Raw genomic sequence first — 14,820 nt, forward strand, 5'->3', positions numbered from 1 at the left:
AGCCGTGAGACTAGATCAAGATCGGGAGTTTTGTTGAATAAATTTGAAAGTTAACTTAATCTATAAATACACTTGGGTATACTTTTTTGTAAGGTTGATCCACGAATATACACCCTACCATATGAGAATATACAACTTTGCATTTATTGAATATTCTTATTTTGAACTCTAATTTATACACACATATTTATATTCACAGAGTTCATATTTTCAATTATAATTTTCATTTAAACTTGTATTGTTCAAGGTGTAAACATTTGTAGCTGAGTAGTAGAGTTTGGATAACAAGGGTTCAGGGTGTTAGATTGCTAGAAAAGTCTTTGCAGTTTTGGTATAGGGCTTAGAAAGCAATTTATTCAAGGGAGGTGGCATTATCGACAAACTGCTATCAGAACTAGGGATAAAGGGATATATTATTGAATATTGTAATGTATCATTTTAGTGATTAATAAAATATTTTTTTACCAAGTCGGTAAGAGACCATGACATAAATCATTAGACATAGGGTCAAAACAGGCCAAAACTCTTTTATTTACTTATTATTTATTTTATGCATTATATATTGAGTGACAACTTACTGACAACATATATTTGAATCTAACAGCAAGTAGTCTAACATTTTGATAAATATTCGATAACAATTTAAAATAAATATTAATTAGTTATAACACCTATACACCTCACTTTAGATGTAGAATTTCAGATCTAAAATTTTATACATCTATCAAATCACAACCCCGAAATACAACAAAATAAACCACTAATTTCAGTCCTTTTCTCGAATATTCATAATGTGACTTCTTTTTGTAATTTCAATCGTTTACTTTTATTGCATTATAGTTGTATTGTTTATTTAATGATCGTAAAAAATATTTTATTATATTTTGTGGATGTGTTAATGATTAAAAGACATGTTATACTTTTAGGTGCGATTATAAATAATAACATGTTACTTAGTAAAAGATAACTATATTAAATTTTTACATTTTTTTCAACTTTCTTGATCAAAATCATTTATCAAATCTTTTAATTTCATGTTGTTTATTTATTATTTTTACCTAAAATAGATTAAAATTGCGATTATATATATATATGAATTCCTTAAATTAAATTTATACTAGGTATAAATTTATAATAAGGAGTATTTATTAAAATATGAACGAAAAAAATAAATAATAGATAATTTCATATGTTTGTGGGATAAATTATTTCGATACAGGTATGACACCGATGTTAAGCTAGTATTTTTAAATTATAAAAAAATATTATATTTATATTTTTAAGTTTGTTTGCGATTTAATTATCTTTTGCAAATATTTGCAAAAATACAATTTTGCAACCAAAGTTTCTTTAATATTTTTGGAAAAAAAATGATTACATTCGAGTTTGTATTCGAGATTGCATATATTTGCATCAAGTTGCAAACTCGTATTTTTATAAAAAAAAATCGTACTTTACAAATAAAAACTTGAAAAACACTTTTTTTTAACAAAAATCACTTAAAAAAGGGGAAAGTGTATTTAGTTTTAACTTTTAACTAAGAAAACAATATATTTGATGAAAATATGATTACTGAAAATATATAAGCACCTGGTATGCGTAGGTAGCACGAATGCACGATAGCTGAGATTAGCTTCGTAATTAAGTCTCTTATCATTTTTGTAAAATCAAAGCAATCACATCATCACATGGGCTTGGGCTTGTTCAATTAAAAGCTACAAACTTGAAAGAAAACATTTGAGAATTTAGGTGAAGATTGCATTTTTATCTTATTTTGGGGCTGTTTTTGGGTGTTTTCTAGCCCTAAATCTCCTCCTAATCACCTGAAAATTGATTATTCAGGTAAACTTGTGTTCTGTATCCATTCTCGTATCTATATTACTCATACCCTTTTCATCTTTAAGCTTTCTTGATCTAATTATACTATTTTCTTGATTTTTTGTTTGATATATTCCATGACTAGATCATCATTGTTTTTGTTACTTTGTTGTTGTTGGGTATTTATAGTTAAGTCTGATCCGGGTTCTAGTTGTTCGAAATCAAACACTTCTTTGATTAATTATGAGACTCAGTTCTCTATGATTCAACACCAAGTGAGAGGTGTTTTTACTGTTCTTGATGATTGTTCATTTAGGGTTAGTGAGTTTGATATGCTTAAAGGATCTGATGTGCATTGGTGGGGTTCAACTGGGGTTGATTTTTTGAATATGACAAAGGGTTTTGTTTTATCGGATCACAAGCTCGATATGAGTTTTAGTAATGACAGTTTTGTTGTTAATTTGAGGAAGAATGTTAGTTGGGATCTTGTTAGGGTTGTTTCGATATGGGATGTACCTACTGCTTCTGATTTCGGTCATGTTGTGTTAGGGAATTTGGGAGATGGGTTGGAACCTGTCCCGAATAATGGGAGTGGGAATGGGAGTAGTGGTGGGGTTGGAAATGAGCCAACTATGTTTCAGAACTGTAAGCAGTTGTCGAGTAATTTTAGGGTTAGGTGGACTTTGAGGGCTGAAGATAACTTGATTGATATTGGGTTGGAGGCGGGAACTGCAATTCAGGATTATATGGCATTTGGGTGGGCAAAGCCCGAGTCTTCCAATCCTATGCTTGGTGGTGATGTGGTAGTGACCGGGTTTACTGATGAAGGTTTAGCATTTGCGGATGATTATTATATAACTAGGTATAGTCAGTGTATGATGACTACTAATGGTTTTGAGGGTGTGTGTCCTGATTCCTTTTATGAACCAGCAGAATCGGATGCTTTAGTGAATAATACAAAGTTGATTTATGCACATAGAAAAGATGGGGTGTCATTTGTTCGGTATCAGAGAATGTTGAATTCAGTTGACAGGAAGTATGATGTGCAAGTAAATTATACTGGCAACATGACTGTGATTTGGGCTCTGGGCTCTATGAAACCGCCGGATAGCATCCGACCTTATTATCTTCCAACGAAACATGGTGAGTCTTATGGATACCTCAAGATTAATGTGTCTGAGCGTATAAATGATTGTCTGGGGCCATTAGATGCTGAAGATAAGGAAGATCAAGATCTTCTAATTGCAGATGGTAAAGAAGCACTTGTTATTACAACTGGTCCAGCTCTGCATTACCCAAATCCTCCCAATCCTTCTAAAGTTATTTACATAAACAGAAAAGAGGCTCCTGTATTGAGGGTTGAAAGGGGGGTTCCTATCAAGTTTTCAATTCAAGCTGGGCATAATGTAGCGTTCTATGTTACTTCAGATCCCCTAGGTGGAAATGCTACTTTGAGAAATTTAACTGAAACAATTTACTTTGGGGGCCCCAAAGCAGAAGGTGTACAGTCCAGTCCCACGGAATTGACTTGGGCACCTAATCGGAATACTCCCGATGATGTCTACTACCAAAACCTTTATACTCAAAAGATGGGCTGGAAGGTTCAAGTGGTTGATGGAGGCTTGCCAGATATGTATAACAATAGTGTTGTTTTAGATGATCAACAGGTTACTCTATTTTGGACTTTATCAACAAGTTCAATATCTGTTGCAGCTCGAGGTGAGAAGAAGAGTGGTTATCTTGCAATAGGTTTTGGTAGTGAAATGGTGAATAGTTACGCTTATGTTGGTTGGATGGATAGTAATGGTACAGGAAGAGTCAGCACATATTGGATTGATGGCAGGGATCCCTCAAATATTCACCCAACAAACGAGAATTTGACATATGTTAGATGCAAGTCAGAAAATGGAGTAATCACTCTGGAGTTCACTCGTCCCTTAAATCCATCATGTGATCGCGATGAAAAGCCCGAGTGTAATAATATCATTGATCCCACAACTCCTCTTAAAGTGATCTGGGCTATGGGTGCCCAATGGTCAGGGAAACATTTAAGTGAGAGAAACATGCATTCTATAACTAGCAGTAGGCCTGTCCGTGTTCTTCTTGTGAGTGGCTCTGCAGAGGCAGAGGAGGATTTAAGGCCAGTGTTGGCTGTTCATGGCTTTATGATGTTTCTGGCTTGGGGAATCTTGCTTCCAGGTGGAATTTTGTCTGCAAGATACCTAAAACATCTGAAGGGTGATGGATGGTTTAAGATTCACGTATATATGCAATATTCAGGATTATCAATTATCTTTCTTGGATTTCTTTTTGCCGTGGCTGAGCTTCGGGGTCTATATCTTGATTCATTACATGTTAAATTTGGTATGGGCGCCATCATTTTGGCTTGTGTACAACCAGTGAATGCTTATCTGAGACCAAAAAAATCTGCAAGTGGTGAAATTGTTTCTTCAAATAGAATTCTGTGGGAGTACATCCATGTTATTGTCGGCAGATGTTCGATAGTTGTTGGCATGGCTGCTCTTTTTAGTGGGATGAAGCATTTGGGAGAGAGATATGATGGTGAAAATGTGCAGGGTGTCACCTGGGCTTTGATCATTTGGTTCTTAATTGGTACTTTTACTATAGTATATTTAGAGTATCGTGAAAAACAACGTAGGAGGGAGAACTTTTTGGCAAGAAGCAACTGGGTGTTGGGTAATGGAGAAGAGGAGGATCATGATCTCTTAAGTCCAAGTGGAATGAGTGTTGATAAAGATTTGCATTCTTCCGACAGGATGGAAGTTCAACTAGAACCTCTAAACAGATAGACAGCTCTTTTGAAAATTATTTGTCAGTAAACTTTCCCTTTTCTCCAGTTTTGGGATCTCCTTACACATACAAGATATTCTTGGCTTGTTTCTTTGTTGGGAAGCCTTTTTAGGTGTGAGAATTGAGGTTAACTAGCTAATTACTACACACGGCTTCTTCTGTTTGTCTGGTAGATTATATACTTTGTGATTATGTATTTTGTATACTTCATACATTAATGGAATCTTATCGACTCTCATTCCGTTTCTAATTTCTCCATATGAAAGTGAGCTTGCCCTCTAATTTTCATTTCTTTCTGCTCACATGTTCCCTTTTATTAGTCCTTTAACTTTTTGATATACATTTTATGGTGTAAAAAGTAAGTAAGTACTTACATTTATTATAATTTTAATGTATATATCAGATTAAGATTCAAAATCTCTATTTTCTTAAATCTATTTTCATTTTATTTACTAATAAAAAATCACTATCATCTATAAATATTTATTTAGAAATTTGAAGATACCGTTCTAGATTTAGAAAATGCAGTTATTTCTTAGTATCCATTTCTAGATAAATCTAGATGCTAGAAACCCCGGCCCTCCTATCCAATCAGCTTAGCTAAATATGAGGTCTTAGCTGAGATACGAACTTTCCTTAAAAATCATTGTTTTATGTGCATATCTTATTTCTAATGGAGTGAGTACTTTAAAATAATCTTCTCCTGAAGTCATAACATTCGTACTGTTCCAAGTAGTATGTCTTTTACCTAATTATCTTGTTTAATTATATCTGGGTTGCACTTTCTCAAACAGATTAAAAGTATGCCAAACTTCTTCCATATCTAAAGCTGATGTCCTGTTACCAGTTAATGGTATCTAGTATATAGGCACATGCAAGTGGTTCCATACCCTAATGGTAGGTGTACACATTAGTCCAACCACATCTTAGTCACCCGTCTTACAGAATTATAAACTGATTGATATGTTTTAACAAAGAAACAGGAAACGACTCTTTACCATATATTTTGACTGTAGTTTAAAGAACCTTGTTCTTTATTGTACAGATGATGAGTAGATGTCCTATCTCTTTATGCTAGTATATGTCCAGATGTCCTATGTCTTTATGCTAGTATGTGTCCAGAGACAAGTTAATTTTTCTATGGCTGAAGGTCAAAATTACCAGTTTTTTTACACGAGCTTGCCATAAATACCACTCTGCGGGAGCGTGGCCATATATACCAGCCAGTTATGCATTTGAGAGAGGGATGATACTTGAGACGCATTCAGTAAAAGCTTATCATCCTTGTGCACATTTGAAATACGGGTAATACGCATACGATACGCATTGGTGATCTGGGTAATACGTATTAGTTATATCACGTGTAATAGCTATTATGCATTTTGAATCAGAGTATCTAGTTATATGTATTATTCTGAAAGAGCTATATTGGGTTATGGGTAAATACCCATTAAAAAGTTATAAATTATAATGTTCTGGGTAATATGTTCAAAGACTTACTTAGCAAAAAAAAAAAAAATGTTCAAAGACTTGGCTGTACAATGCAACTTCAGAACAAAGGGAAGAAAGAATAAGTTAGTGTGTTTACACTATGCAGTCTGTCTGTGCAATGTTGGTGTATAGAAGAGCGTAGTTGTAGGTGATGAGTAATACACATTTAAGGACGACTTATTAGACAGGTATTATTGGCCACGAACCTGAAAAGTGTTATTTGTCAATTTTTCTTTTTCCATTTTTGTACAGTCCAACAGATGATAATTTTATTTTAATCAGGGGCATATCTCTTTTAGATGGATGACTTTGTTTTTGCAGAAAATATAATACTTCTATCTGGTTTTACCTGTGAATCTCGTGCTTGTATATATATTATGTAAATGGTAGATATAATTGTGCAAACTGAATAGTTTTATCTTTTGTGTAAAAGTTTTATGAACTTGAAGAACTTTATACATTATATTCATATATTATATATTTCAGGCTGCATAAACTTTAAGTATTTAGTTAACATAATAATTGCAAACAAAATGTGAATAAATTATAATCTCTTCTTATTGGACTAGGTTTGCTCTATATGAAAGCTTGAAATAAAACTATGGAGATTGTATATTCGTTTGACTTATAGTTTTAAGAACTAAAGATCTGAAAGTAAATCCTCCTTTAGAATAAGGAAGATTCAAATCAGGCATTGCAGGTACCCCATTATTTCTCTTGGCTGGGGAGTTAAATGATGAATGACTATTTGGAAGATCGATTGAAAGGTACAGTGAAATGAGCCATGTTCCTAACTAACCAATGTGGCATCACTCATCTCATTTCAGCTCTTGAACTCCGATATGACCGCTTTTTTCAATTACATTATTAGCAGCTGACTAGATGGATACCTTCCTAGTCGACATGGCTCACTTAACAACATGACAAATACTACACTGAGTCATTTGCCTGGGACTGGTTGTTATCAAATAATCACGCTGAAGCTTTTTGCATGCGTTTTATCCTTCTTTTTCTGCATTCTAATTTTCTTTTGCAGATATTGGCAATCCTGGTATCTGACAGCTGGATTATTCAGGTATTTTCTTATGAATAACTCAACATCATTTCTAAACACACGTAGAGAATTCTAACTGAAAACCTGGTATTCTCTTACGACTAGTTTCTTTATCCTTGTCAATTTGTTGTTTCAGCTTCCTGTTTGTTTTTGGAGCTAATTGCATTTTGCATCCCCTAACTTTTGGTTGATCTGCACCTTAGTACATTACACTTGTAAAGTTGACAACTAACAACCCATACTTTCATCCATTTCGGAGTTTTCTGTCTAAATAAATTAGTGGCATCTCAGTTTTATCATTTTAACACTAGTCATCCATTAAAAAAAAGTTCTCACCGGCCTCTACTCCACGATTGGCACTCTCTGGAAATTTCTCCATAAATATCTCAAGACTCAAAGTCAATTTATTTCTCCAAACACCTTAGAATCAAGGAAGGATCTAGATATGTATTTGTATATATGCATTTGTTTCAAAAGAAGGGTGTCTGTACCTAAAGGTCTAAATGTAGTGTTTGATGAAAGTTTAAGACCTTGGAAGATGTAGAATTTGTTTACCTTGGCACGCTTGTTTCTGGCACCTGACTTTTTGTCCGTGTGTTTATATCTGATTGAGTTTTAAGGTTTAATTGGTGGGTTTGGAGTAGAATTATTTGTGGTTCTGGGTTACATCTTCTTTAATTTGCATTTCTCATCTTTTGTTGTTGCTGGAACATGTAGGAGAAATGAGGAAAGATGAGAGCATAGTAGTGAATTATAGGGAAAAAGTGAGAATGAGGCAAAGGACTGGGCAAAAAAATATTTATTCGTGGACTATGTGTTTATTGTTTGTTTTTGGTACTTTATATTGTTATCAATTTATATATAATGTCATAAATACCATTACTAACTGTACCATTAAAATTGATTTTGCACAGAAAAAAAATAAGGGATTCGAAATGGAAAAGGATGAAATATGGGAACTTTGTCTATTATGAGAGGGTAAAACTTCTTTTGGACAGAAAAAAACCAAGGGATTCAAAATGGAAAAGGATGAAGTTTAGTATTTCTTTTGTCTACTATGAAAGGGTCAATATATCAACGTGCAAATCAGCCAAAGTCAGCCAGTGCAAATGAAATTAGTGCCACCTTTATATGAAATATGTTTCTGTTTCTTTTCCTGACTAGAATATCTCTCGTTGTGCTTCAAACATGTATTGGGATTTTAGGAAAGGTTGCTGTCATTGGGTGCATACAAATTGACAGGTTGTTTTCCATTTTTTTCATAATTTTCTATCCGATCTCTTTACTACTTGTGTATGGTTGACAAGAGTTAATTTACCTTCCCAATTCTTATTTATAGTGTTTATCTATGTAACCACAAGAGTAAGGCCCTGCTACCAAGGCCTTTGGATTGATATTAATAGCTGGGAAGTTCTTGTGTTGTTTGCTATTCTCACTTGTTTATCTGCAAAGAGGAATTTTCCTATGCATTGTATTTCTTGTTCTTCGCTAGAATGGTTGTTAATGTGAAGTTGAACAATTTCAGGAAAGGATTCCATATGTTATTTCATCTATGGTTCTCACGGACAGGGAGGGGGAAGAGAGATCTAGTCCTGGACCAAGTGATCAACGATGTTGCCCTTCCAGCACGGTGACACACACTATATACTCAAATGTCATACAATTGCTTTGCCATCATTATAAAAATTCTGTGAATGTAAGTGGCAGGCAAACTATGATATTACAATGTCTTATAAAGGTTTCATATCATTTTTCATTTTTAGTTTGCTATGTTAAAGGTTTCCGTATATCTTTTAATGTATATGGCATGTGCTAACTGCTGCTATGCAATAATTCTGCATCCATTTTTCTTTTTAACCATTTGACTTGGAAAACTTGTGGTTTCTACTGCTACTTGATCGGCTGTGTACTTGATCAGCAGTTTCCCCTTGACCTCCTTCCTATTGTATATGTGTTTGATCTTTGTTAAAAATAGTTTGTTTGTCTCTCGGCTGCACACAGGTTTTCCCTTTAGAAGGATTCATATATGCAACATTTCGTTGATCACATGCAGGTGGTAACTATTTAAGGTTTATAGGCTGTTGTCATCTTGGAGTGACCTATATATCCATAGTCAGTACAAAATCACGTGTGCCAGATCTACCACATTACCGGAAAGAAGCATCGGTGGTAGAGACAATGGCACCAAAGGCACTTGCACCTTTTTAGATTGGTTTCCTTACCATGAAGCTGTAGGGCATACAGTCTTGATCTGTTTACTTTACCTAACCATGTGCACGGCACTAAAAGCTGGCCTTGGTATAACAATACCATTTGTGACATGTCATGTTGAAATTTGTGCTGGTCAAGGAGTGTATAAAATCAGATGTGCATTGGTGTTTCCTCTATATTTCTTATTTCTTTCATTTTGTAATCTTTAACCGTTTCACACGAGAGGGTTGAACATGGCATGTTTGGAACGAATATATCTTGCTCTATCCATTGTCTGACTTGCCGTTGCTTGTTCGTATTCTATAGGCCAAGCTATTTAGTTTGTCATTATTAAGTTGTATATTCATTTTGATTCCTGCCTTTTGTTCTGATGCACATTGTTCATGTCTTAGGTTCTGATACAGCCATGCGGACAAGGGTTCACAGCTGTCACCCAACTTGTAGGCATGAACTTGGTGAACATTGATGTCTTCTGAATTCTGATAGAATAGGTAGCTGCATAGCTATAGCCTGCAATTAGAAATCAGAACCTTTGAATGCTATTTGATCTTACAAGAAGCTAAAACATACATTTTAATTTGACTTTGGGTCCTATATTTGCCAGTTTGCTTGTTCTCCTGACATCTTTTACCTGGTGAACCAACTGAAGAATGATCATGAAATTGACATGCATAATGGATGTAGCCGTTGCAATGTTGTGTGAATTCAATTGATGCTGAGAACGTGACATGGATGCTTACAGTACACTTCGTATTCCATCTGTTTAGTGAGGTTGTTCTTAGTCCTAAATGTTGGGTTTCACCTATATATATATATATATATATATATATATATATATCAGAGATTATATGATTATGCAACGATTAGTTACTCAAGAGTTCATCATCAGTTTCTTGAGTAAATAGCGTTTGTGTTTCACAATGATAGGTGGTGAGAGATATTAGTTCTGATTCAAGTTGGATATATGTTATTATTTGGCACGAAATATCTGTGTATGAACTATGAAGGGAATGAGGTTGGGCACATGATATGATTGTATTTAGTACCCGTGCCTCTATTTTTGTTAATATCGAACTCTATTCTCAATTTAACATTCTGCATATCTCGATGTTAGTTGCTCGGAAAAATTTCAACTTGTAAGAGATTCGGATGCCTTCAGTTTACATAGCAGGCTTCTATTTCATGGGTGAAATAATGACACAAAGAAGTACAGCTATAGCCTAGTTGGAGGATTAAGAAGGAAAATGTCCTATTAAATAGGTAGGTAAAAGCCCGGCTCCTCCCTTAATTAGAAATCTTTGTATTCAACCACTATATTGGCTCAGTTCATTTAACTTTCTTCACCTGCAGGGATCTGGCAAGTAAACTGAAGACGCATGCTGTAGAGGTCTGATGGTTCAACCAAATCGTCACTTAAACTGATCAACTATTCACCCAATGGATTTATAGACTACATAATAATGGATTTTGAAGTACTTGATATTGCTATCCACTCAATAGGGAACAGGAAAACTTGCGGAGCTGCAACTCAGATTCAGAAATTGGGCGGAAAAAATGCCAATTAGTCACTGCAAAAACAGGTGCCAATTGTTTTGTAGCTCCAGCGAACTCGAATTCTTTTGTAAAGCTTAAAGCAGCTTGGATATACTCTTGGTTGGAATTTTTATTGAATTTCCACTTTTCATTAAAGGTGGCAAAGATAATCCAGTCATGCGTATACATTGTAAAAAGAGTTACCAATTAGTATGATCTGATTTAACGTATCAATTTCCCAGTTTTCCTGTAGCAGAGTCCAATACAGACGGTGGTCACAATGTGGCATGAAAAACAAAGTTGGTTTAAGAGCTTGTCTTCTACATTCTTCGTCAACGTTCAACACACAACACCCAAGAGCTTCCAAGACCCTGGATTCTCTGACGGTTATAACTGGATCGAATACCTCTATGTTACTGATCCAACTAAACTTTGTCTTCATCAATATGCAAGGCTAAGTTGCAGTCGCGAGTCTGCCTCTGATCCGATGTTACCAAGACCATATATCACCATTTGCATGCTTGATTATGTGCCTAAAGCTTCTGTCCGGAAGTTGCCATGTCTCAACTTGGGTCAAGAATGATCGGAAAAACTTAGAATGTTCAAGGGTCTTCATACAAATTTGCACATTCTCCATTAATTCTGGTTCCAGTTCACAATGAAAAGAAGAACCTAGCTTTGCTCTTGTTAACTTCAACCAAAGAAAGAAAAGAAAAAAGAAAAAAAGGATCAGGTACAGGTTCAGCCAATCAAAAATTCCCAGAGACAAGTGCTGCTGCATTTTCCAACTTCTTATTAATGTCCCGTAAGCATCAACAGTCCAGACTACGCACCATAGTTTGTGTTTGGTCGAAAAGAATGAAATTAAATTAAAAAAATATTGAGAAATATTAAAAGTTGGAGAGATGATTTAAGAAAATAATATGAGCAAGTGCAAATTTGTTGATATATATGCTCTACATAGAGCAAAAAAATAACTCCAGTTTGCACCAAGAAACAAAACTAAATGATAGGTTTGTTTAGATTTTTTTAAAATTAAATCACTAACAAATTAAATGAAATCTAGATAAAAAAGTATAAAATAATAATTAATCACCAATTTTCAAACGTTTACAAGTATAGACTCGCAATTTTAATCTCATCAAATTAATCTCATCGAGTTCTCTATCTCAAAATATTATAATACAGATTACAATACAGGAATATATATGTGTTAGGCAAAATATTTTAACCCCAATATGAATCTCAATCATATTCGAAATCAAATAGTTAGTTAAATAATATTTGAGTCCAACTTCAAACTCATCAAAAACTTAATACATATAGAAAATTATATAAAAACCTACTCTGAATATTATATAAAAAACACATTCAACTAAAAAAATAAAATTTTAGGTGTTTGAAACAAGAAAAATCTTTTAAATAAAAGGCAAAAACTTATACACCAAGGATCTACTTAATAAATATCGGAAAATTTTCTGCAAAAAAAAAAGAGAAGAAAATTATACGAAAAACTACTCTAAATAGAAAATTACAATAAAAAAACAAAATTAAACTAGAAAATTAAATTCTAGGTGCTTGAAATAAGAAAATCATTATAAATAAAAGTCTCAATTTAATTTAATAGATCCGCCCAAGTTCTCAGTTCTCCCTAATAACAATACATGTAATTGAGGTCAAAGTCATGTTCGTCTTCAAGAATAAGTACATCGCTCATAATATTTTTACATCATTCACCTTTTCTTCGAAAACAATTTTCCTCGATTGAATTTAATGTAAATCTGTTATTCTAGAATGATACAAGGTCCATTATTAACATGATTGCATAAGGGAGTTGGTGGATTGTTTAGTAATAGAGGCAATTAGGGAGGGGCATTTTTCTCGATCCGATCCCCGCCCCGAATAGTGGGAATCGGAGATTTTTTCGGGTACGAAACGGAGATCGGAGAGATATGTGTAAAAAATTTGGAGATCGGGATGGGGTCGGGGATTAATGTCTTGCCGCCCCAACCCCCGATCTCGAATCGTATTTTAAATAAAAATAATGTTATATATATAAATACCTTAAATAAATATTGACATATATATAATATATTATTATTTTCAATTTGTTATCTTCTAAATGATTTAAGTTTACTTCTTGGGGTATTATTTTATTATAATAAAAATATTTTTGTTTATTATTGATACAATAAATTAATATAAATTTAAATTAAAGTTAAAAATTAATTTTAAATTTTAAAGAAAATTTATTATTATGATTTATTATGTGAATTTTTATTAAAAAAATTATTTACAATTTAATTTTTATTAAAAAATAAAAAATAAAAAAACCCGAATCCCCGCGGGGATCCCTGTTCCCCGTTTGGAACAGGGATCTGGGTGTAAAAATCCCCGTTCTGGGATCGGAAATCAATTTTGGGTTCGGGAATCGAGGACGGGGATAATATTTTTCGATTTCGAAGTGACCGGATGGCCTCCCTATTGAGGCAATCTTTCGGAGAAGTTCGTTGAATTGAAGGTAGGAAAGGCACAAGGTCCATAATTAGCAGGGTCCGTAGCAAGAGAGTTAAGGGGAGCCGACACTTTCCTTAAATTATTAATACATCACCTTCATATATAATTTTTAAGGAATAACTAGTCCTCCCTTATATAATTTTTATTAATTGATTATTAGTTTCTTATTCTTTCTTTTACTTTTTTGTTTCTCTTTTTTTTCACTTTCTATTCATATCTTTTCAAATTTATTATTATTATTATAATAATAACGAATAAATTTAGAGATCATTATTAGAGTTGAAATATAAAATCATGGGCTAACTTATTAAGAATTATTATTTTATATTATTTACAAGGAAGCTACTAGCACACTATTACATTTACTCCAAGTATACATCATCATCCTAACGTCAACAATTTTCTTTCAAAAATGTTTTGGATATCCTTTTTTTTTGCCAGATTTTGGATATCCTTTTAAGTGTGATACATGCAAGTTCATAAATTAAACTTCGCACACAACTCCCTGGACTAGAATAAGAATTTACATTGAGTTGATAACAATGTCAATTTGGCACAATCATGTTACGTTCTCCTCCTGCATTACCAAGGAACCAAAAGTAACATTATATAATAGATGCATAACATAATACTCCCTCTATTTCCTATTATATATGACGTTTATCTTTTATGCACACATTTTTAAGTGTTTTGACCGTATAATTAGAATAATAACTTTTATTTTTTTCTTTTTGTGAATAAAAATAGGGTGTTAACCCTAAATGTCACTATTTGGGGTCAAATGACTCTCAATATCACTTTTTGAATTATTGGCCCCAAATGTCACTTCAAAACGAGGTTTCAGTTAAAGTTTTTCAAAATAAACGAAAAACGCGATTTCGTGTTGAGTTTTTCTATAACAATTTTTTTTATTTTTTTTAAATAAAAGAAAAGGCAGTTTGGTTTTGTGTTTTTGTTTAAAAACATGGTTTCAAATGTTTTGGATGAAAACGCAATTTCAGAAATCGTTTTGGTAAAAAACACAGTCTCATCTTTAGTGTACGGATATAAAAACGGGTTTTCAAACTTAGTTTCTTGTAAAAACGCAGTTTCTAATCGGGTTTTTTAATGTTGCAAAAAAAAAATCAAAACGCAAATCCAAAATGAGCACTCTTCTCCTTTGGTACAGACTTTGCTGCTTCACCTGCAACTACAACAGCGAGTTTTGTTGGCTTGTGAGGTTCTTCATTGATTCTGTCAAGATATTTTGGATCTGTAGCTTCCAGAAACATAGTCATCCTCACCTTGCATATGGGATATTCAGATGGTTTCAGTATGGGAACTATAATAGCCTCATATCGACTATGGATTTGAGTCTTTGGAGGTTCTTCAGTTTTGGTGGGCTT

The 14,820-nt window shown here is 33.5% G+C and overlaps 1 protein-coding gene and 1 long non-coding RNA gene across 6 annotated transcripts; both read left to right on the forward strand.

Annotated features, from left to right (window-relative positions):
* Positions 1-1,579: 1,579 nt before the first annotated feature.
* Positions 1,580-11,734, forward strand: LOC141699844 (uncharacterized). 5 transcript variants are annotated; one of them, XR_012566124.1, is made up of 8 exons: positions 1,580-1,842; positions 6,821-7,195; positions 8,089-8,870; positions 9,778-9,876; positions 9,990-10,156; positions 10,500-10,645; positions 10,736-10,965; positions 11,076-11,734. It is a non-coding gene; the product is annotated as an uncharacterized LOC141699844 (long non-coding RNA). The 5 variants fall into 5 exon arrangements; XR_012566123.1 differs by having other exon boundaries at positions 6,821-6,887; positions 7,157-7,195; positions 8,700-8,870; positions 10,736-11,734; XR_012566120.1 differs by having other exon boundaries at positions 10,736-11,734.
* Positions 1,836-4,867, forward strand: LOC141699843 (cytochrome b561, DM13 and DOMON domain-containing protein At5g54830). Its single transcript, XM_074503656.1, has one exon. The coding sequence runs from the start codon at positions 1,956-1,958 to the stop codon at positions 4,626-4,628; it is 2,673 nt and encodes an 890-aa protein (XP_074359757.1). The 5' UTR covers positions 1,836-1,955; the 3' UTR covers positions 4,629-4,867.
* Positions 11,735-14,820: the final 3,086 nt, after the last annotated feature.

Source organism: Apium graveolens, unplaced genomic scaffold (genome assembly GCF_009905375.1).
Source record: "Apium graveolens cultivar Ventura unplaced genomic scaffold, ASM990537v1 ctg1405, whole genome shotgun sequence".
NCBI lineage: Eukaryota > Viridiplantae > Streptophyta > Magnoliopsida > Apiales > Apiaceae > Apium > Apium graveolens.

Coding starts and splice junctions, on each gene's coding strand:
- LOC141699843 (XM_074503656.1), top strand. CDS start 1,956: ATGACTAGATCATCATTGTTTTTGTTACTTTGTTGTTGTTGGGTATTT.